This window comes from Mugil cephalus, chromosome 14 (assembly GCF_022458985.1).
Source record: "Mugil cephalus isolate CIBA_MC_2020 chromosome 14, CIBA_Mcephalus_1.1, whole genome shotgun sequence".
In the NCBI taxonomy this organism is placed as follows: domain Eukaryota; kingdom Metazoa; phylum Chordata; class Actinopteri; order Mugiliformes; family Mugilidae; genus Mugil; species Mugil cephalus.
This window is the reverse complement of record NC_061783.1, coordinates 24,381,435-24,409,313: the sequence shown is the minus strand read 5'-3', so window position 1 is coordinate 24,409,313 and position 27,879 is coordinate 24,381,435. Positions and strand designations below refer to the sequence as shown.

General features: G+C 42.8%; 3 protein-coding genes across 4 annotated transcripts in view; 2 read left to right on the top strand and 1 right to left on the bottom strand.

Moving 5' to 3' along the window:
- The window catches only part of LOC125019955 (ectonucleotide pyrophosphatase/phosphodiesterase family member 2), a 32,327-nt gene extending 26,363 nt beyond the window's left edge, over positions 1–5,964 (bottom strand). Inside the window, exons 1-8 of one of the 2 annotated variants that reach the window (XM_047605102.1) lie at positions 5,796–5,964; positions 3,731–3,836; positions 3,194–3,343; positions 2,108–2,233; positions 1,959–2,019; positions 766–863; positions 571–650; positions 329–448 (exon numbers count right to left, since the gene is read on the bottom strand). In XM_047605102.1, the coding sequence (XP_047461058.1) occupies positions 329–448; positions 571–650; positions 766–863; positions 1,959–2,019; positions 2,108–2,233; positions 3,194–3,343; positions 3,731–3,836; positions 5,796–5,813 (759 nt within the window). In that variant the 5' untranslated portion in view covers positions 5,814–5,964. The remainder of the gene's footprint in view (positions 1–328; positions 449–570; positions 651–765; positions 864–1,958; positions 2,020–2,107; positions 2,234–3,193; positions 3,344–3,730; positions 3,837–5,795) is intronic. The other variant, XM_047605103.1, reaches the window with a different exon arrangement.
- An 11,442-nt stretch (positions 5,965–17,406) lies between these two features.
- On the top strand, positions 17,407–21,387 carry LOC125020221 (DEP domain-containing mTOR-interacting protein-like). The gene is made up of 5 exons (XM_047605536.1): positions 17,407–17,621; positions 19,638–19,820; positions 19,905–19,975; positions 20,091–20,195; positions 20,285–21,387. Exons 1-5 carry the CDS (start codon positions 17,603–17,605, stop codon positions 20,411–20,413), a joined length of 507 nt encoding a protein of 168 aa, XP_047461492.1. The 5' UTR covers positions 17,407–17,602; the 3' UTR covers positions 20,414–21,387.
- A 6,126-nt stretch (positions 21,388–27,513) lies between these two features.
- Positions 27,514–27,879, top strand: part of LOC125019887 (collagen alpha-1(XIV) chain) — a 124,010-nt gene continuing 123,644 nt past the window's right edge. The window contains exon 1 of the mRNA XM_047604922.1: positions 27,514–27,612. The gene's annotated coding sequence lies outside the window, so the exon portion shown is untranslated. The remainder of the gene's footprint in view (positions 27,613–27,879) is intronic.

The window sequence follows — 27,879 nt, the reverse complement described above, 5'->3', positions numbered from 1 at the left end:
GTGTAGTTTTTCTTAGAGGATTCCTCCATGAAATAAACTACAGGGAGCTCTGTCAGTGACACAGAACATGAATGAGACCAGTCTGGAATCCAGCCTCTCCATTGGGAACAGATTATGCTCCAATCAGATCGTTTGGGCAAATTAGTTCACAACAAGATAATTGTCTAGAATTATCATCGTAGATTTATCTTCTTTCTCCGTATCAGTGAGAATTAAATCCAAATGATGTGTTACTAGTCTCTGATTCTGGTTCATTCTTTCACTGAGTCAGTCAGAGATCTTGATCTAATCCAGTCCAGTCACCAGCTGGACTCTCGACTGTACTTACAGGCTGCCCCCCCCACCAGCGATGGTTCAGTTTCTCTCTGGTGCGCAAGCTGAAGGTGGCGTTAAACTCCGGGTCGTGCATGGTGTTTCCCACAATGCCATGGGACTCTGGGTAGAGACCCTGCAGACAGAGTCGTGTTTTATAAGTTAGCAATCAGTCAAGAGCGTTCAGAACCAGACGAGACCACTCGTTAGCAGACTGCTGCACCTTCAATACGATAGAAATGATGCTGGTTCACTCACCGTGGCCAGGGTGTATAAATTTGGAAAAGTCTTTGATGGGTAGACTGGTCGCATGTACGGTGCTGATGTACCACATGAACCTGAAACAAATAGAAGCCATACGCTGAGATACAACAGCAGAACAGGACAGAGTCACTCTGCAGTGACTATCATTGCATTCAGGTGGAGTAGAGTAAAGAAAGGAGGGAGGCCTACTGAGTTTATCAATGTTGGGGATCACAGATTTGCCCTTTTTCATGTAGGAGGCTCTGAACCCGTCCACAGAGAGCATGATGAGAGGAGGACGGACGAAGCTGAGAAGAACGAGAAGGACACAGTTTATTCAACAGGGGAATGGATGGTTTTACAGTTGAACACTAAAAATAATAAATTTGATCATTTTTCTCCTGAATGTACCCTAATATCACAGAATGAATGATTTTATTGTGTCATGGCTGACAGATTACTAAATGGAGTTATAATGGAAGTCAATGGGACATTTTCAGTCGTAGATTTTAAATCTGATGCTACACAAAAACTAATGATGCAAATGAGTCAATATTTTACATAATGTTGGTCACATCCAAGACTGATTTTTAAAACAATGTCTCAGCCACCCAACATTAGTTTTACGGAAAATAGCTGTTTTTTTTTGTTTTGTTTTGTTTTGTTTTGTTTTGTTTTGTTTTTTGTGAACAACAGTGACTTCAAGGTTTAAAAATCCTCAAAACTATTTAATTTCTGGTAGTTTTTTGCGCTTATTTTTTTTTTATAGTGTTCTGTCAACCTATTAGATTGATTATTTGTTTTAATTTCTAAATCTGTGTAGAGACAGACTTAGTTACAAAAAATACAATCAAAATGAAGAGGAAAATTTGGTTCAAATGGACAAAAATGTCCCTAACGTTGTCTGAGGGTTAAAAGACCAGTTCTTTAAAGAGCAGCTCAGGGTCGCTTCACCTGTGTTTCCTTCCAATTAGCAATTCTTATTGGGCTGAGACCACAGTCTCTAACAGGCTCGTTGTTGTGTTCACACCAGACCATAGGGATCTATGCTCCTGGCTTCAGAGGAACAACCTTGGTTTTGGAAGCTCCCTTCAGTCGTGCAACTTTATAATAAAAGCCTGCAGCCTGGAGATGATTGGAAGACGTTGGTGTACGGAAGGAGGTTGTACTTCAAGATACTAGACACACGTTTGCACAATTGGAAATATAGGATCTAGAGTTTTTGGAGTGGGCAATAGGCGGCTGGCAGGTGATTACAGAAATGCAGGGATGTCTTCTAGAAGCTTCTCTTTATACTTTAATTATTATTGCACATTAACAGACAGGCTGAGATTATGGCGTTTGGCTAAAACACAGGTTTGCATCCGAATATATTGCTGCACATCAACAAACAAGAGTCTCACCCTGCAGGACATTCAGCCTTCGAGATCTCCTCACAGTCCGCTTGCGTCCACGATACCTCACCTCACACAGAAACCACAGACCACAGTCATTACCCACGTTGAGGTACATTTGTCTTTAATTTCAGGAACATCTATTTCATGATGTGTACCTTTGCAGAGGGACTTGTAGTTGGAGCAGCAGTCTCCCTTCTCCATGCAGTCCTCTGAGCAGTGGCAGGCATGGTTGTCGTCCCTCTGCTCCCCACAGCGATCCTCTGTGCACTCGAAACCTCCCTCTGAGACACACCAAGGACGGCGACTCATTAAACATCACTACATCCCCCTAACCTCACTGCGGTCAAACTGAAGTGGAGTGAAGTAGCCTCAATGTGCTGCAAATTAAGTCGCAAGTACTTTGTGGTTGAAGAACCATCTAAAATTTACTATTTCCTTTTTTCTGTTTTGGAAAATGTCCCACTGCCGTGGCCTTAATGTCTTCAAGATGAAGCTCGTACGCTCGTTTCACCCAGTGCCAGACTCTAAATTAGCATCAGATGAAAATGAGCAAACTCTCCTACAGTAGCCCCTTTGTCCACATTAAAGAGGCAACAGCAGAAAGCACTTATCTTCCTGGACGCTGTGCAGCACTCATACAAATAAAAGCTTTCTTCAGCAGTAGCAGTCTGCGTAGTGGTTAGAGGTATCGGTTTTATTTTGGCTTTCCATAAAACCTCAAATAAACAAGCTTATTCCTGATTCAAGAGGACGGAGTGGAAACTGGACTCCTGCATGCTTTCTAATCTGTTTTCATGCTTTTATCTAATCTAAGTCTGTGTGGAGGAGTCACAGGCCTCTACAGACTGAGGATGTTCTAGAAACGCTGCTGCACATCCCTTCAGATGTAGGAAAGCCTTTTACCTCTCCAGAGGAAGGAAGATGTTTTCCAAAAAGTGGCCTCAGAACTTCCTCTGTGTTTCCTGTAAATCTCCACGTTGTAGTGGTTGTGTTGGTTCATCTAACATGGAACAAGTTCCACTGATTATTGATGATCGTAGCCAAAAGCTCACAGTAGCAACTGTGGCTAATTTAATGCTATGTTTACGTAGCTAGCTAGAGCCTAGACGTGTTTTCACATCCAGATGATTCCTCCTTGTGTCTGAGCTACGTCACTCTGACCGAACAGATGAGGAAACCAGCGTCACGTTTTACTGAGTGTGTGGAGAAACCAGATGAAGTGACTCTTGTGTGGGACTGACTTGTTTTCAGGCAGTGCTCGTCGAAGTCCGAGCAGCAGCTGTAGTAGGTTTTGCACAGATTGTCACATCTGCATCCCGGAGGATCGGCCTCCTCCAGCTCAAAGCACCTCCCCAGGCAGGAGCCCGCTGAGCTGACCCACTCTGAGATGACTGGAGGGAGGAGACATGAGGCCAGAGTGAGACATGAATCTCTACAATCTGACTTATTGTTTTTCTTAAAGCTAGCTCAAGAATCTGTCTAAGCATGTAAACACTGAGGCTCCTCAGGTATCACTGGATTAACAGAATCATTTTGTAACAACAGTTATGTAACAGCAGCATGTATGTGTGTAAGCGGTATTATTTTACATTAATAAGAACATTCATACGATCATTTTTCTGCTGCATGCAATTGATTCTGAGACGTTAAAGCATTTAAATGCATCAAGTGAACTTGACCCAAACGAGAGGAGCTGGAGACACTGTAGCTGTATTTAACAGTAATTTAACATCTGAGCGAAAAGAAAAGCTTCCTGAACGAGGCTGAAGCTTCCTCACCTTTTACGCGAGGCGTGGAGATCTCTCCTCCCTCTACAGGTCGGGTGGCTTGAAACACATAAGCTCTGCTGACGTCAAAACCGCACAGACAGAACACAAGCACTACCTGCACAGAAACCACAAAAACCACAAAGCCCACACAGGTCAAAGGTCAGAATCAGCAGCAGCAGCAGCTCCAGAGCTTCACGGCTCGGCCACGGCCACGGCTGCTTTTGTTGGCCAAACATGGAGTTCAGTTTTCCTCTCCTCTGAGACACATCCATGTTCACACCTTGTCACAGAGGTCAGAGGTCAACGGGCAGCCAGGAATGGCAACAGGAAACGCTGAGTGTCGGCTGATCGGTTCTCTGTATATAGCTCCCAGAGATAAACTTAACACTGAGCCGCTGATAAAGACTCTTATCCAGGATGAACTCACTCATGCACTCAACATATAAAATACATCCATGCATACAACAAAACCTTCATTTACAATAAAAACACGCAGGCAGACAACATTCAGCACAGAGCAGCTAGCACAGCCTGGAGATGCTACGACGCTAAGGTACGCTGTGTCTTCTGCGGAGAGAACTGTCCAGGACTCAAGAAGAATCCCCAAAAATAATCTGAAGTGAGAACAACAACGTGTAGAGTTTCTCGAAGATGTTTTATCCAGGTCTTTAGTCCTAACAGGAAGCTCATCAGAAACGAACGTGACTAGAGTCATTAATGAGCAGATGTTCACCTGTAGCTGTGAACACCTGGATGGAGGTTTTTTAGCCGTGACTTGACCTGGATGACTGAGGACTTTCACAGACTTCAGGAGGAGCTCCTTCATACTGAGCTGGTGCTTGTGTTCGCTCCACTGACTCATAAAGGACAGCGTCCAAAGGTATTCTAGGGAATGTAGGCAAGCATTGGTCAAACAGAGGAAACTGGGCCAAGTTTAGAGCAAGTAAACACTGATCAGCCGCAACATTATGACCACTGACAGGAGATGTGAAGAACATTCAAACATCTTGTGACATTTCAGTGTTCTGCTGGGAAACGTTTGGACCTGGTTTTCATCGGTGTGGATGTTTCTTAGACCTGTAGCTCCCACCTAGACCAGACCAGACCAGACCCCCACCCCCACCCCCACCCCCACCCCGTAGCAATGACGCTCAGGCCTCCCCAGCAGGAGCAGCCTGACACAGACACACACAAACACACTTTCCATTCTCTGATGAGTCACCACAAGGGAGATGTGCACAATACTAGGTCCTAATGTTATGGCTGATCTGAGTTTTCTGCAAAGATTCCCACAGATGCATACGCTTCCAGCTCAGATATGAACCTCCTGGATGTTTCCTCCCTGAACTTGAATGTCATGCTCCTAAGAAACGTCGTGGAGACGAGCCGAGGCTCCGTGGCTTCCCCTGGAACCTCTGACTCAAACCATGTGGACCCTCTGAACATCAGCCAGAGAGTCACTAACCAAAGTACCAAACCTCTGCAGGCGTCCAGCAACACATCACATCTAATTCATCATATTTTAATTCACATGTTGCAAAAGAACGTTTAGTCGTGATGATGATGAAGATCAGATCCATGAAATTAGGGCAATCCATAGTGTAACCATTAACCTACAGCTTGCTTACCTTTACCTCCCCCAGGTAAACAAATCTGTGTCACTGTTGACATTGAGCTTTTCCAAGCAATCCCTCCTCCTCCCCCACCGCCTCCTCCTCCCCCACCGCCTCCTCCTCATCATCATCATACTACGTCTTGACCAGATCAACAGCCGCCTGTCACAGCTGCTCCGTTATTCACAGTCCTCACCAGAGTTATGTAATCCCACCTTCCTTCCTTCTCTTTCATTTGTTCTCTTCAAAACGTTAAGTTTCCAAATGTCAGAGCCTGAGTGAAAGAGCAGCTCCCGCCGGTCGATACATCAATCCTGCAACAGTGCGATCTCTGGTGAGGTGAGGTGAGGGGTGGGGGTGGGAGTGGGGGGGCGAGCATGGGGAACACTTTGGTTCGCGCAAAATGAAAGTTACACGCAAAGCCACGCAAGAGAACACGAGCCGCCACGCTCTTACCGTACCAAATTGCCCAGTAGCATGTTCCAAACAGTGAATCCACTTCTGGCATTCCCCCTTAAAAAAAACTCAGCGCACAGGTTGCGTCCAACGTCCGACAGAAGATCCTCTGCGCACCTCTGCGGATCGATGGAGCGGAGCGCAGGGGTCCAACTCTCTCTCTCTCTCTCTCTCTCTCTCTCTCTCTCTCTCTCTCTCTCTCTCTCTCTCTCTCTCTCTCTCTTTTCCAGTTGTTTGACTTTGCCTTCCCTCTGCCTCTCTCGGTCTTGAGCCAATAAGCATGAAGTAATGGTGACAGCTGCGCTCTGGTACAAGAGTGCGTCAGGTCGGGGTGACGCTCCGGAGTCCAACACAGTCAGCAGCTCTGAACTGGACACCCAGAGACAGAGGGACTCAGGGGAGAGGACAGCTTGTATAATGTCCTGTTGTCTCCGCTCCACAGTTTTCATAAATGAAGATGGGGTTTTTCTTTGTGTGTCGGAGACTAAAGTCGCTCCTGTGTCCCCGGTCAATGATGACCTCTGAGTTTTAAAGTCTGCACCAAAGAACAACATCTGCACACATATTACATCATAGAGCTGCTGAGTCAAAGTCTCGCGGTGACTGGAGGTCCTTTTTGGAATGAAGTATCTGCAGATTTCAGTGCTCATAAAATGTTGACACCGTAAAGTTTATGTGGAGTCTCTGTTGGGATCTCATTCTGCTACGGCGGAGCGATACTGAAGTATCGATACTTCCGAAACCGAAAGGTCTTTATGCTCTAAAATCGATTCTCAGATCAAAATATCGATACTTCCCATACTTTAGTCATTGGAGGTGATGTAGGAACATAGTGGAAAGTTATTAAACTACTGAGTTATGGCAACACAACAAACCTTGTGAAACTCCTCAGGTTGAACCACAACACAGAGCACAAGGCATTTATGATGACAAGAAAACAGCGTCACAACTAAGTTTTCATTTTATAGTAGTTCTTAATAGTTAAACATTCATTTATTTTAATGGTGTTATTATTTTACTCATTCCTTTTTTTTGTAAAACACCATCTTCACATATTTTGTATGAGTTTGTCTCTGTCTGGTTTTTCTGTTGTTTTATTATCTCGGCTATAAAGTAAATGAGGCTACTACCTCAATATACTTCAGAGTTTAAAATAAATTACCAGAAAAAATCTTGATAAAGAATACCAGACATCAGAGTAATTTATTTAGGTTTACCAGACACATTAGGATGTATTTACACAAAGTATCGGTATCGGATTGGTATCGCAGATATCAGCCTGAACTTTAGCCCGTATCGGATCGGAAAGGAAATCAGTGGTATCAAACATCATCAGATTCTGTCGGTCCAATCAGATCGTGTGGCCGGGGCTTAACGTGGTGAACATCGTGGTGTCCAATTGGCTGACAGACTATCCAGTTGAAACTTGATAATTACGGTGTTCCACAAGGTTCTGTGGTAGGGCCATTACGTTTCACTTTATGCATGTTACATGTTGCCTACCATAGAAAATATCATCAGGAAATGATATTTTCCATCAGATTTGAATTTAAATACATTTCAGCTGCTGTGTAGATGAAAACTAGCCTCTCACCCAACCATTTCAGCTGGATCCTGATGGAGGTTTCCCCGGTTCAAAGGGATCTTTTCTGGCCTTTTGTACAGAAACATTAATACATATTATTTCCTCCGTTGATAACAAGATTATTTCCTCTCTGTTGTCTCGAGATCTCGACTTAATTATGTCAGGAAAACAAAGCTTTGTTTTCTCCAGATCTCGGAAAAAAATCATTATCTAGCAAACATCAAAGTACAAAACAAACAGCTCAGCGTACAGTAGACCTATTACATTCGGCTGTTATTTACTATATTATAGTGTTAAGGTCCATTAGTCAGCGTGACAGAACTCTCTAACATTAAATATATCTTGAGATCTCGAGAAAACAGTCTCATGGCTAATTTCCTCCACAGAAACTCAACTTTCAGAGTTATTACAGACGCCTGCTGAATTCTAAAGTTTGTACTTGCTGAATACTTAGTTCATTCAAAGTTTAACCATCATCCAAACTGTGGCTGCGTCACCATGTTCATCAGCTACTATACTGGACTCAGATCTTATTTTAATTTCTCCACATAAACAAATAACAGATTCTTTTTCATGCACAAATGTTTGGAAGCTTCTACTTAGCTAATATTTTAGTATGAACGATAACTTTCCTCAAAGTACGATAATTTTAAGCTTCTGGTCTGATAACTGGTCCTTTCCCAAACCTGTCCTGTGAGATAAACTGAGAGAGAAGGAAATATCTGACTGTTTTTCTGTGAAGTAAATGAGATGAAGACGTCGTGCTATGAAGACAGATGTCTTCTTTGCAGCCGTCTCTGTGCTCTGTTGGAGACTAACACCTCAGCTACAGAGCTCTGCACGACAGGTACCAGCCTTCATCAGATGTTTATCTGCTGTGTGAATCTGGATGAACGCCACAGAAAGACGAAGCCTCTGTTCACAGCGCTGCTCTCAGGTCGGGGGCTTTGGAAAGTTTTGTGCTGGCTCTGACTCTGCCCAGGAACATTTTGTTCGAGGGGGGAACAGATTTCTCGGCTTTGAAAGTGATCTGCACAGTCCTCACCTCGGGGGAAACATCCTCATCTTACAAAAACCACACACATGCATAAACAGTCACATATGCATGGGTAGGCACACACACACACACACACACACACACACTCAGTCAACTCTGAATACAAAACATTTCAAGGCGTTTGAAGCCAACCACAATCTTCCCAGAAGCACAAAGACACACACTGGGCCCCTGGTGCAGATTACCTTCCATCAGCCATGGAGCCATCTGATTGGCCGATGGGTTTGTCACCTGAGGCCATGATTAACTGGAGGAAGTCAGAGCTTGAGTTTCAGTGCACCTGGAGATGAGGGTAGGTGCAGGACTGATGTCAGAGACTACCGATGTCTGCATGAATGAACGTTAAAAAATATAAGTTTTGGTTTTAGTTGACCTGGTCCAATGCCCATGGTGCTCAGTTCCAGGCTGAACCCTTTTCTGCAAATAAAAACATTAAAGCCCCAGAAAACAACTTTTGACGAGACAAAATCCATTTAAAATGCATCAGAATCAAAGTGAGTGGACGTGTGCTGAGTAAACCTGGATGTGTTGTTGTTTTACCTCCTTTTCAAACCCTCCTGCTGAACCTCAGAGGAAGCTCCTGCAGAGAGTCTGACTGGGAGAGCTGACGGAGTTTCGCTGAAATGAAAGTGAGGATGATGTTACTAGTATAAAAAGGGGAGGTAACGTGATTCTGAATTTTAAAGTTGAAATAAATGTGTGACGTTTTTAAAGTCAAGCTTGTTTCATTTCATTTCGTTTTCTGCTTTGGGTAAATAATCAAAAAGCATTTATGAACAATTCATTGTCCCTTAAAGAAAAGTTGGCCCTGTCGTATAAAAGTTAAAATAAAGGTCAGACAGTAGCGTCTGGTTTCATATTTGGAACATTTCAAACGTTTCTTTATGTTTGTTTATTTGCTTTTGTTTTGTTTTGTTTTTTCCAAAGAGCATCATTTTTATGACATTTTCATTTTGCTTGTTTGAATATAAAATAGAATTAGTTAATGCTGATTTTTTTTATCTGGGCTTTATTCTTCTGATGTCTTTTCTTAACTGTATTAAATGTACTTTCTTTTACTTCTGTTTTTATTTTATTGTGCAACATTTTGTCTTATTACAAACACTTTGTGGTTTTTCCCTGAGCAACGTGCTAACTAAATAAAGTTTACATTTTAACATTTTGGTTAAATTAGAATAAATAAATGATTGTGGCAGACATGATCCAGATTGCTTCCATCATGTATTAAATATATTACAATGACAAAAAACTGCATAAAACCCAATATGTAAAGAGGAGAAGATTAAATCATTGTGTTGCACTGTGCCAACACAAAATACCTGGGCACAGCTTTATGCTCTTTTTATATGTTATACAGCTGTATGTATCTCTTTATATGTATAATGTTGTGTCTTCCCTGTGTCTTTTTGTCTGACTCGGGGCGACCACATGGGAGTTCCTGTGTGTTCATGCAGAGATGGAAAAAAAAAAAATGTCTTGATTCTTACGGTAAATGATGATTTATACCTGCTCTTCATGATTTTACAGTGTTCTGTAAAGTACGGAGTAATTGCATTGTGTCGATAAAGTAAATATGCATATAATGTATCACATAATAATATGATTTCCCTGCAAAGAAATGGAAAATAAATCTCTAAAGCAGCCATTCGGGACATGATATTGACTGTAGAGTATGATTAAATCCACAAGGGGGCGCTTTGGGGACAGAATGGTGATAAAAAAAGCAATAAATAAACTAAAAACTACATGAACAATAAGGTTTTTGTTGGATTAGCAGATTCCCAACTATTAAAGCAGCAATAATTGTAATATTTGCCACTAGGGGGCAGTAGAACTCACCAACGAGCTTCAAACTCAAACCTTTAACTTATTATCACCTTTTTAAACGTTGTTGTAGTGAACCCAGGAGCAAACAGCTCTGGATGCATTAATGTTAACATTTATTTAGCCATTATCAGTGGGAGTATTCTCCACCTGAAACATGTTCCACTCCACGGAGACGTGTCCTTTTTTCTGCTGAGATCTGTGCATCGTAACACAGGAACCGTCATGTACTTTGAACAAAGTTAATGTTTGCTTCACTATGCTCAAACACACACCCACACACACACACACTTACAACCACACACCCACAAACAGCTTGTTCCAATGTTCACATGTCTCATCTGACAGTGACGCTCACTCTCCATTATTTCTCCTCATAAACAACATTTTTTTTCCATTTTCAGGCACAATTTGATTCAGATTGTTGCTTAAGAAGAATTAACCGAGGGAGCTTTTAATGTGACGTGAGTGTTTCACACAAGCTGAACTCTGTTGGATAAAAAAAAAAAATGTTACAAAACATAATTTAAAGGCTAAAAGTGTGATCTTCTCTACACAACATCTTATTTTCATTTGTTAGAAATAAATGTAAACAGATTTGCAAGAGCTGTGAATTCACCCACATTTACACATTTACTAGAGTTTTGATCTCCTTCCAAAAAAAAAAAAAAAAAGCAAAATAAATAAAACTCAGCTGTTTACTCTGTATAAAGTGTTCAGCACAGGTCATGTCCCGACCGTACCCCTTTGACCATAGGTCCATGGCCCCTAGGGAGTAATATATATATATATATTTCACTCCCTATATATATATTTATTTATTTTGTCAAAATTTTTATCCAACATGTTTTAGTAAAGGGACGTCCCGTACACACACACACTGCAGTGTTAGCAGAACAGAAGTTAACAGAGCGTGACATGTACACATATGTTTATGTTTGTGGCAGTTGCACGGTCACCCTACTGTTGTACAGTGAATATTTGAGCCTGTGTACTAACTGAATAGTTTAATATTTAATGCAAATGTACATTTATAAATAGCACAAGGCTGAGTTTAATGTAGTGTACATATAGTAGGTGGGTCCCTACTGGATCTCTCATCAGTTTGGGGTTCTGGACCTGAAAAACGTTAAATATGTCTGCCCTTGACTCTCATTTTAACCCTTTCCAGTAGATGTCTTCCTTTTTTTATTTGTTTCCATTTTGAACATCATCACATTTAATGAATCATGGCGAAACGGCAATTTCCCATTGAACTAATGTCAAAGTAAAATAGTTATGATTCTCTTTATACAATCAGGATTCTTAGAATAAGAAAAAAGTCTTTGGGGACCTGATGCTTTGAGTGTGAAAGGAGCTTTTATCCAGCAGAGGGCAGCATAAACTCTGTTACAGCAGATAACAGAGAGAGATGGAGGTAGAAGGAAACTGTTGGAAGTTATAGAACAAAACCAAAATTACAGTAACAGTGTAGACCTGTAACAGCACAGAAGTATTATAAATAATCTGCAGGCAGTTTTTATCTGTGACCTTTCCATGTGACTGACATTAACTCTGGAAAAGGGCAATAAATAGAAATGCACGCGGTGAATCATTTATAAAACACCATGTGAAGGGTTATAACTCCCTGTACATCGACTACAATGTTCTCAGTGCTGCAGCTTATTGATCCATCAAATCAATGAGACACGACAGCATTAGATCATCAAGCTGTTGAGTTTATGAGGAGAGTGTCTCCTGAAATAGACATCAGTCAAAAATAGACTTCAGTGTTAACTTCATCACCATCAGACCTGAGTCTGTAGGAGACATATTTATATACACATTTATAGAAAATAAAAGGGAGAATGTGGAGGACGTCAGCATGTTTTAAACCTGACAACAACCCGACCCAGCTTTAACTTAACTCTAAAACTACACAAGTAATTAGAATCACAAAAATGAAAACTGCACTGATTGTAATTTTGGCCACAGGGGGCAGTAGAACTCACCAATGAGCTTTAACACACATTTGACATGTTACAACCTTTTAAAGATGACATGAAACAAATGCAGACACCAATATAGTGTATGTGTCCATATTTACCCTATAACATAATAAAAGGCTTTCATTGTCATTGCTGTCCCCCAAATGCAAACCATGGAAAAACATGGTGAAATGTATGAGTAAATACAGCCAGACTGGGACTCAATGATCCATATGAACAACAAAATCATTCACTAGGTGTTGGTAACCCAAATAATCCACACATAGAAAGAAACCAAAACTAGTGAGTTCAGAAATGAAGTTATGTGTAATAATGTAAAATAACGGAGGGAAAAAGTCTTGAACACACTTACTGATATTTATTTAATACTAGAAAAGCCTTTGTTGGTGATGAAGCTTCCAGACGCCTCCTGTTTGGAGAAACTAGTCTCATGCTGCTGAGGTTCTTCCTCACAAACAGTCTTTAGATCATGAAGGTTCTTGAAGCCTCTTCCATCAGCTCTGAGTTTTAGTTCTGTCCATAGATGTCCAGGTGGATTCCAGTCAGCTGATTGGCTGGGCCGTTCTAGCAGCTTTATGTTCTTTATCTGAAGCCAGTGGAGAGTTTCCTTGGCTCTGTGTTTGGGATCAGTGTCTTACTGAAACGTCCACCCTCGTTTCATCTTCATCATTCTGGTCTCGGTACATGTTTCCATTCATCCTCCCTTCAGTTATATGAAGTTTGCCAGTAGCATATGTAGAAAAACAGCCCCACACCGTGATGTTCCACCTCCAGACTTCACTGTCGTATGGTGTTTCTGGGCTGATGTGCATTGTGTCCTCCAGACATGGTGTGTGTTATAGCATCCAAAGAGTTCAGTTTTGCTCTCATCTGACCAGACTATGTTCTCCCAGTATTTTGTCCAGATGTTGTGCAGCAAACTTTAAACAAGCTTCAACATGCTTGTTCTTCAGACATGGAGTCTTGGTGGTGAGTGTGCATACAGGCCGTGGCTGCTGAGTGTGTTGCTTATTGTTTTCTTTGGAACTATTGTACCTGCTAATTCCAGGTCTTTCTGGTTATTGGCTCTTGGACAAACTCTTCTCATAATTCTTTTCACTCCTCTGTCAGAAATCTTGTGAGGAGCACCTGGTCATGACCGGTTTATGGTCGAATGATATGGTCCCTAACAGAGCTCACAAGAACGTCGAGAAGTTTAGAAATCCTTCTGGAACCAACAGTATCAGAATGTTTATCAACAATAAGGTTGCTAAGGTCTTGAGAGAGTTCTTTGCTTTTACCCATCATGAGATGTTCCTTGTGTGACCTTTGGACTGAACCAGCTGATATTCATCTGCACTGACAAGGGGGAGGCCTTTTTCCACCTCCCTTTAGATTATTATCTAATTGATGCAGAAGTTGTTGTTTTTCTGTCGTGGGAGTCTCTAGGCAGAGCATAACTTTCTTTCCAAGTCAGAGTCATGGAGGTCCAATAAAATACTGACACTCCTCTACTGCCCTCATGTGAGCCAATAAAGTCATACACTTTATCACCGTTGCTCTGGGCTGGTTTTAATTGTCTCGTAGAGGCGAGTAAACAAATAAATGAGGTGAGTCGTTATCACAGGAGCTTCGTAGCTCTGAGGTCACCGTGTCAAAGGTTAACAGCTTGTTTTGATAAACAAACAAACAGCTGATTTCAGGGGATCCCTAAACCTACTTGTGTTTTCACTGTCGGGCCACAGTTCACACAACTAGGACAACCAGAAGTAAAAATCGACTCTTCGAACTTCAGCAATACGTCCGGAGCTTCAAGGAATTCCAATAACTGAGATCACTTTTGGGGCAGAAGCTGTTATTGATTAGAACATTAGAACAAAGTACAAAAGACAAAATATTTGAGTGATTACAGGATGAATGTGATGACCGCCTTAACGGCGTTAACCCCATCACAGCACAGACTTCTATAGACTGAAGGAAAACCAGAAAATGATCATTATCTGATCACTTTATCCAACAATTCTCAACAAAAACTCTGAGAATTTCTTTGAATCTTCTTTTAATTGTTCCTCCTCGATCTGAGATTCATCTATCGATTGGATCCTGACGTGGACTTTCCTGGGGAGGCTGAGGAGTGTGATCCCTCCCCTTTCTTAAAGATGGGGACCACCCTCCCGGTCTGCCACTCCAGAGGCGCTGTCCTCGATATCCATGTGATGTTGCAGAGGCGTGTCACCGAGGACAGTACTACAACATCCAGAGCCTTGAGATACTCAGGACGATCCTCTCCTGGAGCTCCACCACAAGGAGTTGTTTCACTACCTCGGTGACCTTGTCCCAGAGATTGGACGGCCCCGTCCCAGGTATTCTGGCTCCGATTCCACTATGGAATATGTGTTGGTGGGGTTGAGGAGCTCCTCAAAGTCAGCAGCTCCCCAACCCCTCTGGAAACGGAGGTGGGCGAGTTGCCGCCTTCCGCCCCGAGTCTCCAGGTGGTTCCCTAGAACCTCACTGGAGCCAGTCGATAGTCTTCCTCCATAGCCTCACCAAACTCTTACCATTTGGTACCGGTCAGCTGCTTTCAGAGACCCACGGACCAACCATGCCCTGTGGGCCTCCTTCTTCAGCCTGACGGACCCCCCTCACCTCTGGTGTCCACCAGTGGGTTTGGGGGGTTACCACTATGACCAGCACCAGCGACTTTATGACCACAACTCACAGCAACTGCCTCAACAGTGGCGGAGCAGAACACCCATTCCCATTCAGACTCAATGTCCCCCCACTTCCCCCGGGACACGGTTCAAGCTCTGTCGGAGGTGGGAGTTGAAGACCCTCTTGACAGGTTCTTCCACCAGACGTTCTCAGTAGACCCTCACTCTTTGTTTGGATCTACCAGGTCCAACATCTGATCCAACTCACCATCACATGGAGATCCTCTCTTCACCTGAGCGTCCAGAACATACGGCCGCAGGTCAGATGACACGACTACAAAGTCAATCATGGACCTACGAGCGTCATGAGGCCGTCATGGTGCCAAGAGCGCCGACAAATAACCTTATGTTGGATCACGACTCACACAGAAAGTGACAGTTCCAGGAGGAGGAGGAGCTTTAAGTGTCAAAAACAAAACAAACAAACTGTTCTGTTGATTCCCTTGTCTGTATCTGTGTGTGTGTGTTATCTTTTTGAGAAATTTGAGAAGCCTTGTTGTCTGTGTGACTCATGAAACAGCTGCAGCGATTGATCGTGAGGACTCAGGAATGTTGGTCCTGCAGACACAACACAAGGAGGATTATCAGAGGCCTGTTTACTTGACAACAACATTGTTGTCATTGTCGGCCACGTTGTCCAGATGACTCAGCTCAGGTCATTCTGACATCAATAATGTCAGAATGAATTATATAATAAAAAAATGTTCGTGTCAAAACACATTTTCTATTTAAATCTGTTTCTTACGACCAATATAAAAAAAAAAAAAATCGGTTCAATTTTATTGAAACTTTTTGCTTCAAACTTTATGTTTTGGAAGTTTACCACTTTTCTGCAGATTTAATAAACTAATGAAATCACTGTCTTTGCCGGGTTCTAGGTTTTCAGAAATTAATGCTAATGCTAACTAATGCTGCTAGTCCTTCTGGCTCTTTCAGTGTGTTTATCTTTGTCTTTATGACTATAATTAGGATGAATCCCCAAAATATCACATGCCTGCTTCATACATTTATGTTTCACTCTTTCTTATGTACGTATACTTTCTTCACATCCCCACAGACACCATACTGTGCATAATCCGTTTTTATTCAGATTATTATTTTCCAGATCAGGGAATGATGAGGAAGTTGAGAATCTACTGAACACCAGAGACCAACACATTCTCTATAACGTACATGACATACAGTATACTGCATGGGATGTTGTGTTCTGAAGGCGTCTGCTCCGTATTGACTGATGGAAACCTCCACCGTTTTCCCCTTTGTTCTAATTCTCCTCCATCCATCGGAGCAGAAATGATCTCCGTGTTTCTATTTCCTCTCCAGCTGGAGCCTCCTACAGTCTGCATGGCAACCATGCCGGAGAGCTGCAGCCTTCCTCGAGCCGTCACACGTCCGCTTGTCCTCTAATCATGTCTGCTGCAGAGCGACACAACTGCCTTTGTTAGAAAAACAGAAAAAAGAAAGACTGAAGTGTGTTATAGTTGCGCAATGCAGGATTTCTATGAAGAAATCAGTTATCAGCATGAATCAAAAACCAGTAGCAGAGCAAAAGGTTAAACACAGATATCGTTCATATTATTCTCTGGTCCAGTTACTGAAAGCTCAAACATGAGGCTCGATACCTTTGTCAACAGCTGCTGCTGCTGCTTATGGGGCAACAGAGACAAACCAGAAACCTGGAAGTCTGCCTGACCCACATATGACTCATCAGAGCACAGTTTTATTCTTTTAGTTGTGCATGATATGATTTTAAAAGATTCTTCAGTTCCAAGTTCTGACTTTGATCCTGAAGTTGCTCTCGCTGATCTAATTATCCACCGTGCAATCAAGTTAATTCATGTGAGGAACTTTGTCACACCACAGGCCTCTGTTGCAGTTTATAGTTCATAGACTGAGAGAGTTAATAAAGAGCGGCTCACTGCATTAGTTTTTATCACAAGTCACCAACAAGCTGTTAAAAGGTCATTAAACACAGCAGTTAATTCATGTTTATGATATATACTGAAAAGTAAACGTGGAGATGCTCACTGATGAAATCATGCAGTATAAAAGCATAAAGGCAGACAATATTCCTGTTACGTATAATCACTTCTGACTTTCATCCTGAAGCTCTTCCACCTTTGCTTTCCCTGATCTAAGGTCCAGACATTATTTAAATTATCCACAGTTCAATGAAGTTAATTCATGTGTAGAACTCTGTCACATCCTGAACTGGTGAAATAAAATCTAAGCTTCACATGCAGCCTCTGCAGACTGGAGCAAAAACAGTTTGCTGCAAATTCTTCTGCAACTTGTTTAATTTAGTTTTCAGCCAATAGATATAAATTGTGGAGAATCGTTCTTGTACTTTTATTCCAGAGATGAGAAACTGTGCTTGTCTCCTCCTCCCTCCTCCCTCCCTCCCTCTGTTTGTTCAGGGGTTTAATATTTAGCTCACTCACACATTTTCTTTGCAACCAGTCGACTCCCCCTCACTTTCAGACCTGTAAACACACTGGAGGCAGCTTTGAGGGACAACCTGAAGAACACAACTTCGGGGAAAACCTGTGTAAAGAATAAAGACGCCTGTCACAGACTCATGATCAGTCCGTCTGTTTCTACGAGACGTTAGAAGTCGCCTGGTTGACAGCTTTCGTTTTTGAGCCACCGGATAAACAGCTGAGGGGAGATGGGACCTCGTACAGCAGGTAAGACTCACACTCCAGAGCCCAGAGCCTTAGAGGGATGTAAGGGATGTAAAATCATTTTACCTGTGAATGAGCATCTTGTTCTGTCCTGGTACGACTGCATGTGTGTACACAACACATCTCTATGTGGTTTATAGACTGAAGGAGCTGATAAAGAGCATCTCACTGCATTAGTCTTTATTAGAAGTCATCAACAGGCTGTTAAAAAGACATTAAACCAAACACAGCAATTAATTCATGTTTATTATATAATTTATAAAGTAAATATAGTAAAATAAAGTAAATTAAATACAGTAAATGTGCAGATGCAATACAAAAGTGTAAGTGCAGACAATATTATATCCTGTTATGTTGTGTATAAGCATTTCTGTGAATTATTTTCAGCATTTTTTTTTTTTTTTATCTAAATGAATTACTGGCTACGTCAAGCAGAACACTGACATTCACCACAGGAGGAAGTCATGAGTAAATGATTGTCCCAACAGGAAGTGTTTGTGTTATGAAGAGACGAAGAACGTGACTATTTGTCATCAGGCAGCTTTATGGTTTTATTCTGCTTTTATTGTGCGGGGGTGTGAGTGGGGGGGGGGGGGATTCCATGAATTGCTGCGTCATCGCGGCTTCAACTAGTGACCCAATTAAAGGAGCGTATGTGGACATAAGGACGATGCACTAACGTGCTGGAGGTGTGATATGTGGTATGCAGAGCTCAGCAGTGACTGGGGGAAGAGATGAACCTGGAGACACGTAAATATTTACCCATCGCAACAGCTGATAACAAATGAATGGGAGCTGGAGGAAGTGAAAAGGGAATAAAAAACTGTTTAACTGGTAGCGATGTAAACAAACTTAAACTATAGTTATATAACTACACCACACCTTGACACTGGCAGTGACTTTTAAATTCTCTCATCTGAGTCAATCAAAGTTTATTATATTACACTTCTTCATTGATTATGTCATAAATAACAAATGGTCTCGGAACAATCATAGAGTCCAGAGCCTGGACGAGGACGAGCACTGAGACAAGGGTGGTGAGAGAAACCCAAAAACCCAAACTGGGGGCTGGTAGCTGAGAGCTCTACTCCCCATTCTACTTTCTGCGCGAGAGCTGCGTGGTACTGAAAGCCTTCCAGAAGTACATAAAAAAAAAAAAACGGAAATAGGTTACGATATGATACGTTACGATAGAATATGATACGATACGATGCGACACGATACGATACGATATGATACGATACGATGCGACACGATACGATACGATATGATACGATACGATGCGACACGATACGATACGACACGACACGATACCATACCATACCATACCATACCATACGACACGACACGACACGACACGACACGACACGACACGACACAATACAAAACGAAATGATACGATACGATACGATACGACACAACACAACACGACACAACACGACACGACGTGACACAATACGAAACGAAATGATACGATACGATATGGATGGGATATGGTGTGATACGATATACCTTTATTGGTCTCCATTAGGAGAATTTCAGGTTGACACAGCATCATTACAGCAACATACAGAAGAACAAACTGTGTCTGAATATATTATATAAATGTATAAATTACAGTAATGTTATTGTTGCACACAATAAATAACTGTACAATGAATCTGCGTAATCTGAAAATACACAGTATTTCTGGTAAACTGTGTCTTGGTTGAGGGAGGAAACTGAAGACTTGTCTTCCACCTCCACCTCCTCCTCCTGCTCCTTCTCCTCCACTCAGTCCAACACCCTGATCTCAGTTTGTCTTCCTTATCTGGGCTATTTAAAGAAGCGTCTTATCACGGCATGTTTGAACAGAAACAGATCGGCTCGAAGCTGAATAGAGGAAGTCAAACACAGAACTGGGTCAATTTTAATTGTGATTACTTAACGTGTGGAGTTCTACCGTTCACTCCCGGTTAATACTGATGGACCTGATGTGGTTGATGGTGTGGTTCATTAAATCCTCTGTGTCTCCACCAGTCACTCCGACCAAAGATGTGAAAGCGGTGAAGGGTGGAGGATGTGGAGGTCAGGGCAAAGCTCGGATGAGGAGCTGCAGTGATGGGAGCAGGTACAGCAGGAGATCAGTCACAATCTCCAGCACCTCCTCCTCATACTCCTCCTCCTCCTCCTGCTCCCCGGTGCTCTCCAACCCCAAATCAGGTACATAAAAATAAATAAACAAATAAATAAATAAATCAGACACATTTCTGATTAGACGCTGAACATCTTTTGTCTCGTGCTCAGTCCTGAAGAGACCTGTGAGCACGGAGGAGCTGCAAAGACCCGGAGGACCCTTCATCAAGAAAACCTTTACGGTACGTCAACGAGTTCACATTTTAAAGCTGAGAGAACAGATGTCAACGCAGGAACGTGTTCATGAATAACGGATGAGTTTCAGAGATGTTAAATATGTCGCCTGTGTGTGTGCAGATTGTGGGCGATGCAGTGGGCTGGGGCTTCGTGGTCAGAGGAAACCGGCCGTGTCACATCCAGGCCGTGGAGCCCTGCGGCCCGGCTGCTGCAGCAGGGATGAAGGTAGGCATCATGGGACGTGTAGTCCCTGAAAGTCGTCATTTACTCCCTTTATTTAGCCACTTTGAACAAAGCATCTCCTCCTTCTGCAGGTTTGCCAGTTTGTGGTTTCAGTCAACGGCCTCAATGTCCTGAACCTGGACTATCGGACCGTCAGCCACCTGATCCTGACCGGACCCCGGACCGTGGTCATGGAGGTGATGGAGGAGACTGAACACTGAGGAGGGAACCAGACGGACACTAAGTGGAGTCTGAGAGAAAACCTGGTTCTGCATTTCAATGATCTGTGAATGTGAGAAGATGCATCAATGAACCTGGAGACGGAACCACATGGAGAACGTTCTGCTCCTGTTCACCTGATGGAGGCCGTTCATTCACAGTTACAATGGAACAATGGAACATCAGATGAGCAGTAGGGGAACGCTTTGAACTCAAGAACCCTGACCCCTAAAACCAGATCTGAACTCGTTTTAACCCTCAAACATTCGTGGAAAGATCTGAACCAGGAACCAAACAAACATCTGACAAACTACGTGATGGGAGTTTGAAGTTGACTTGACTCAGGCTCCAGTTACAACATTTCTGCAGAACGTCAAGTAGCACTTTCTTTAAATTGGATAGAGGTACAGCTGTGTCAGCCATAACATTATGACCACCTTCCTAATACTGTGTAGGTCTCCTCTTTAGAGAATGGACGTGGACCTTCTGAGGGTTCTACTAAAGAGCTGGTTTCAAGGTGCCCACAGACTTTGTGGCCTCTGTCAGCTCTTTGACACACATCACTGCCTCATCCACACAAACAGCTCCTCCTCCTCCTCCTCCTCTTCCTCCTCCTCCTCCTCCTCCTCTGTTTGCGTTTCCATCCACTCCCGTCTGGTTCCCAGAAAGGAAGTGAGGAGTGCAGGGAGGTGTGCTGCAGATCAGCTGAAGTGTTTTGTTTTGTCTTCTGGTTTCATCGTGTCTCTGTGCAGGACCGTCCTGGAGATTCTGTTCACTTAAGCCCAATTATCATAGTATTATTCTACTCGCCTGTTATTAGTATTGTTCTCTCAGGTCTCAACTGCAGAGTGTACATTTGTAAATAGTATTTTAAGTTCGTCTGAGTATTTCTATTTTTCGTACCTTGTTTCCTGGAGCCGAGGCCTCTACTGCTCCACCTGTACTTGTACATTGACAATAAAGACGTCTGTCTTCAGCAAGTCTCCTGGATCTTTAATGCTTGTTTTCATGGAGATTTTAAGAAGAATTAACCTGATACACACATACAGTACGTGTATAGTTTTAATAAAGATACTAGGGATGTTTTTTTTTAAAGAAACGTGTTTAAAGTCCAGTACAGAGTTACAGTCAGAGCGCAGGTGTTGGTTTTCGATTGCTCCTGGGGGAGTTCTTCATCTGCACTGAACCCAGTGGTTCATGCGTCAGTGTGGACTCTCACAGCTGGTTGGGTGTTCGGTGTTGGCTCAAAGTCGCCTCCTGCGTAGACGCATGTTACAGAGCATTTAAGGTTGGTTCAGAAACACATACCCTCCGCCTCCTTATTTGTCTTCTAGTTCTGTTTAAATCTGCTCTTATTAAATAACCATTCACCTTTAAAACCTGTCGTCACCTGGTTCTTTTTATGTTACACCTCTTAAACCCCAGAGAGCTGGAGAAAGAAAGAAAAAGAAAGAAAAAATTGACAGCAGCAGCGTCTTCATCAGTGACGACAAGTTTGATTATTTAAAATCCTTTTTTTTTCCTTCTCTTCTCATAATGATTAGAAATACAAATAGTTCAGGACGGACATAAAACTGCACCTGGCTCATGATGAATGTTCTACAAGATGAACTGTCTGAGGAGGAGGAGAAGGAGGAGGAGGAGGAGGAGGACAACGTACAAATGTTGCAGTTTCCAGTGTTACCGCTTGGTGGCAGCACCTGCATGTGTGTTATGCTTAAACAGAAGCTCAGAAAATGAAGAGCTGCAGCAAGTTCTTTAGAAACCGAAGTGTTGACTGTGAGATTTAAAAAGAAGAGGAGGAAGGAGAAACATTCTCTGCTGTCAACGCAGGGAGTTATTAGCCAGTTCATAAAAAAGGTCACTGAGCTTCATGTGTGAGGTTCAAGAATGCAACGAGGATGGAAGGTCAGCTCAGGTCAAGAGCAGGAGAGTACAGTGAAGATCAACTCACCTCCTCCTCCTCCTCCTCACCAGTGGTGTAGGGAGGGAGGGGGGAGGGTTCACTCCTCACCAATCACAGATCACACTTTCTCCCAGATTCTCCTGTCAGATCCACAGCCTCTCGTCTCCACCCGGTGATATTTAGGACGGAGTGACATTCCTGACAACTCCAGGAGGCTGCAGAGAATTCCAGGTGAGTGGTTTTCGACTTGTAGAGACACATTCAGCACCAACGCAGACGCGAGGCCTCAGATCTCCCTGCAGCCTGGAGAGCTGTAAAAGAGCTTCACGGGATCAAACCTGCATTCATGCTGCTGTAAAAACAATGAGGAAGCACCAGACGTTTCCACAGACTGCAGCAGAAACCACATTAAACTGAACCTCCAACACTTCAGGCTTTCACTGAATGAAGAGACGATGCAAATGAAAGATCAGGGGACGGTTAAAGGGCCACCACACAGAAAGCACGAGAAAATGAACTCAGCTCGTCAGATCATTTAGAGAAACCACACATCAGACTGAGGACGTGGCCGAGGCGCTGACGGCTGAGTCCTCTGTGGCCGTGACGCCGACGCCAGCGTCGACCTGTCGAGCTGTGATCTGTGATTGTGGCGGACGGGTTGGTGGTTGGAGCGTAAACAAGGGGCTGGATCCAAGAGAAGAACAAGAAAAACAACACTTTGACTTTCAGCAACGCTGCGACTGAATGAATGACTGGTTAACCAGAGCTCCAGGCTGAGAGGAGGCTCTTCAGATCTAGATCCAGAAGAGTCAACACCGTAAAACTATACAGCGCATAAGAACATAGAAGAATCAGAGTTTAAAGTCAAAGAACTTCTGCTTTGTGGTATTTCAGCAAGAATAAAGACGTTTGATCAGATTTGACTTTAAGTCACTTGGTTTGGGACCAACTCCTCAGGATGTTGTACAGGTGAGCAGGGTTTTGCAGACGTTTATTAAAAATCACAGCTCAGTTCATGTCTTTAACCTCCTCATCTGTTCACCTCTGCTGGACAATGTCCCTGAGCTCAACTAAACCCCGGAGCTGCAGCAGAGACGCCTCCTCGGTTTGTCCCAGTTTGTCCGATCTAGTCATGAAACATGTTTTAATAGACTCAGGTTGAGTTCATTTCTTTAACCCGCAGGCATCTGTTTAATTTACCAGCCTCCTGTAGCCTTAGTGGACAAAAATGTCCATGTCCAAAAACTGCTATAAAAATTCAGCTGAATATATTTTTCTGATTTTTTTCTGCATAAATCTCTTAAACCACTTCAACACTTTACAAAACCACCAAAAATTCCATAATTTTGAGGAATTTTAAGTCTTTAAATGTCAGTTTGATCACTTGAAGTCACACCTTCAAATAGTTAGTTTTAGTGTTGAACTCTGAAACATTTTTCTCCTGAATGAACCCTAATATCACAGAATGAGTGATTTCAATGTGTCGTAACTGTGACATTAATAAATGTGGTTATAATGGAAGTCAATGGGACATTTTTAGTAGTAAATTTTAAATCTGACGCTACAAAAAACTAATGATGCAATCAAGTCAATATTTTAGAAAATGTTGGTCACATCCAAGACGGATTTAAAAAAAAAAAAAAAACTCTCAACATTAGTTTTATGGAAAATAACAAGTTTTTGGGTTTTTCTTTTTTTACATTAAAAACATCAGTGACTTTAAGGGTTGAAATCCTCAAAATGATTGACTTTTTCGTGGTTTTGGAAAGTGCTGACGTGGTTTAAGAGATTTCAGAATTTTCTTTTCGTGGATGTTTTTGTCAAATTTTGCCCAAATGGACAAAAATGTCCCAAATGTTTCCTGGGGAACTTTACCTGAACTGAACACTAACACACAAACGATGATTTTAAATAACTATGTGCAGTCATAGCTGCAGAAAGCATGGATGACTTTTATTAGACTGCCTCCTAGTGGCAGAACCCAGGACTGTCTGAACCCTCCTTTAAATGTCTGTCAATCAAAAAGCTAAATGATTGCAGTAAAGCCGTCCTGTAGTCTGCATGGACAACTCACCAGCCTCCACCTGAACATCTGCTGCAGCTTGTGACTCACATCAGCCACATGCAAAACAACATGGAAAACAGAATGAAACAGGAAAAACACTCAGTCACTTTAAACGTTCAGCTGAACATGGTGGAGAGGCCTCACATTTCAGCGTGTTCTTCCTCTCAGAGGAAACTCTCTCTTTTTACTGTATACGTCAACAAGTAGAATGATTTAAGGAGGGAAAGGTTCCATCATATCAGACCTAAACTTCCTCATGTTCAGACTGATGAATGTTTCTTCTTCCCCTCAGTCTCGATCAAAGTGTGGATCTGTCCTCAGTGGATCTGAGGCTCTGCAGGCGAACCACTCGTGTTTTTCAGGTTTCTCTTTGATTTGAGTTGCTTTGCAGCCACCTGTTCACCTCCAGCGGAGCAGCACGACGACCATCACCACCAGCAGAGGAGGTTCAAGAGTCTCTACACTATTTGTGCTTTGACTATCAGCAGCATATTATTATTAATCCTCATTATCTGCTTTACTGGAGCTGGAGCTGAAGCTGGTGTAGCCCACTGACCTCAGAGCTGGAGTTATCAGCGTTCCACTTCCAGAAGTCTGAAAACAAGATGGCCGCCTCCACCAAAGCTCTTCTCTTGTCTCAATAAAACTTGGTGGAAACTTGGTATGTTCAATATTTACAAGTGCAAAGTGAAATTAATTAAATTCTTGATATTAACTAATATTATTATGATAATGTTGAACTAAACTAAACTGACAACTTGAAGTCATGAGTTTTTTACTACAATTATTTACAGTGATGAAATGTTCAAGATCACACGAGGCAGAAATTTATAAAAATATTCAAAAGTAAAATCCCAGTTTACCACGATGATGTTTTGGTTTTACCAGGCTATTGTTTTTAGCCGTCGTTAGCGTGACACAAGCTTGTAGTTCACATATAACATGAATAACTTAAATTACACTGTAACAGCATTTCAACGCACGTATGTGGATAAATCCTGTCTGTACGACACATTTAGATCAGCAACTAATCAGAAGAGCTGAGGGACCCGGGGCCTTTAACAAGGTTTCCTACTGGTGATTAAAACTTGGTGCTTTGCTGCTGCAGTTTAAAGTCATTAAGCTGCTCCGGGGCCTTTAGTGAACAATCAATGACACACTGACACTACTGTAGTTTAAAATTTGTCAGCCACCAGAGGGAGCTCTCCTACGGCCAATTAACACTAATAACTGACTAATCAGACACCCAGATAATATGATTCTCTCTGCCATGTTTACGCCATAATCAGACAACTAACAGGACCATTTGTGTGCGAGTGCTCCACAACTCCAACAACAAACAAGAAAGACAGTCATAGAAGAAGAAGAAGAAGGTAAATGGAGCCGATAGAAGAACCACCTGAGGGACAGCGCCATCTATCTGCACCAGAAGCAGAAAACACATTGCGTACGAGATAAAAAAAAAGTACTATTGTTTGAAATGCTGCATGAACGACTCATTTATTATATGATGTAATAGGTCAACCGGAAAACGGGCCGTATATTAACCCACTGAAAAGACACATATCGCCCCCTAGTGTGGAGGAGGAGGACGTGTTCCCGTCAGTTATTTAATCTCCTCCGCTGCATGTAAAGTCGAATATCATGCAGCTCCATGGCCCCCCCACCAGCCTGGGGCCTCTGCCGTATCTGCAGTGATGTGAATAAATGCTTGTTGATCTCTGTCAGAGTTTGTGGCCTGATAAGAAGCCGGCGTTCGGCCGTGAAGCGTTGAAGACGTGTATTCACGCGTCTGTTTTGGAGCCGTGCGGCTCCTGGTGTGAAGGGCCCACGCTGGATTCCTGCTGCTAAATATGGATGACTATGATAATACCACAGACTCCGTTGTGTGTTTGTTTTTATTTAAACCAGTTTAATCTAATCAGACGTTCATCACCTCCTCCTCAGCAGACTGCACCCCCCCCCCCCCCCCCCCCCCCCCCCCCCCGTCCCCCCCACCCCCCAGAGGACCCAGAAACCCACAGCTCGTCCCTGCGGTCGCTCTACCTGCCTCGCCTCCCTCACATTAAACCAGGTGAAGGAATGAATAGCTGCAGGGGGGGGAGGGGGAGGAGGGGGGAGGAAGGGGGGGGGCGCGGGAAACACCCATCAGCCCTCTGCAAGCCTGAACTGAGAGAGAGAGAGAGAGAGAGAGAGAGAGAGGGAGAGAGAGGGAGAGAGAGGGATGGCTGCAAGCTGCATGGACCGGAAGTAAGACAATGCAGCCTTCAAAATAAAAGAGGAGGTCGCTGCACGATGTTATTGTGATGTTATTGGGGTCAAAGGGTCAGTTTTCCACGGTCCATCCTAGAAGCTCTTACACATAGTAAAACTGAGTGTAAAGCATGAAACTCTTTGTATTTTATTTGTATTTGTATTTGTATTTTTAAGGAAACGAATGAGCATAAAATATGAATTTAAATGAATAAATACATTTATCTGCAGTTTTTTTTAAAATGAGTCTTTTATAAATTAATTCATAAATTTTGTAAATGTAATTGCTGTAAGACTCAACATGTTAACTCAACTGTTGTAAATAGGCTGTTTTTATTTATTTATTAGATTTGTTTTATTTCTTTACATTTTGTTCATTTTTATTTTTTAGATTTGTATTCCATATATTTCATGTGTGAGATTTTTCTTTATGCCCGGACATATAGAGAAATTGACAATGAAGAAATCTGGAATCTTGAATTTTAAGCAAATGGGAAAAGGTCTCAGATAATTCAAAGCCAGTGTTTAAATGATCAGATTCTCCCTTTAAACCAGTGTTTCTCAGTTCTGGTCCTCGGGACAAACTGCTCTGCACGTTTTCATGTTTCCTTTCTCCAACACACCTGATTCAAACGAATCAGGCCTCTGCAGAGCTGGATGAAGAGCTGATCATTTGAATCAGGTGGTAAGAACATGCAGGGCAGTGAGGACTGAGAAACACTGCTCTAAACTGAGTCAACATGTTGGCGGGTCCTCCTCCTGCTCCTCCTCCTCCTCCTGCTGATCTCTGGGTCACATTCACTCTCTGAAACGCTACGTTTTAGGGATTTTATTTTGAAAATCTCTTCCGCCGCTGCCGAACATCACTGTCGGGAACTTGACTCCACGTTCGGCCACGGAGCGACTCAGAGTCGCTGTGCAGGAGCTGGAGCTGTTGGAGTGTGCGGCTGTCCGGAGGAGACGTCTGATCCGAGAAGGTAGAGCTGCTCCTCTCCTCTCCTCTCCTCTCCTCTCCTCTCCTCTCCTCTCCTCTCCTCTCCTCCTGTCCTCCTGTCCTCCTCTCCTCTCCTCTCCTCTCCTCGGACCGTGTCTGGGGCAGAGCTGCAGGTCTCACCTGTCCTCTGTTCAATTAGGAGAAACTTCTCTGGAATATGTGAGCTGGTCTGTGTGAGGGCTGCGTCTGATGGTTCATGGAGATTTTTGGTCCAGACGTGAAGGAGGATGAAATGTTTAAATGCTGAGTT

Excerpts from the sequence above, each read along its gene's own strand:
- LOC125020221 (XM_047605536.1), top strand. Across the intron at positions 19,821-19,904 it reads GCTCTCCAACCCCAAATCAG|TCCTGAAGAGACCTGTGAGC; the intron begins GTACATAAAAAT and ends TCTCGTGCTCAG. Across the intron at positions 19,976-20,090 it reads TCATCAAGAAAACCTTTACG|ATTGTGGGCGATGCAGTGGG; the intron begins GTACGTCAACGA and ends GTGTGTGTGCAG.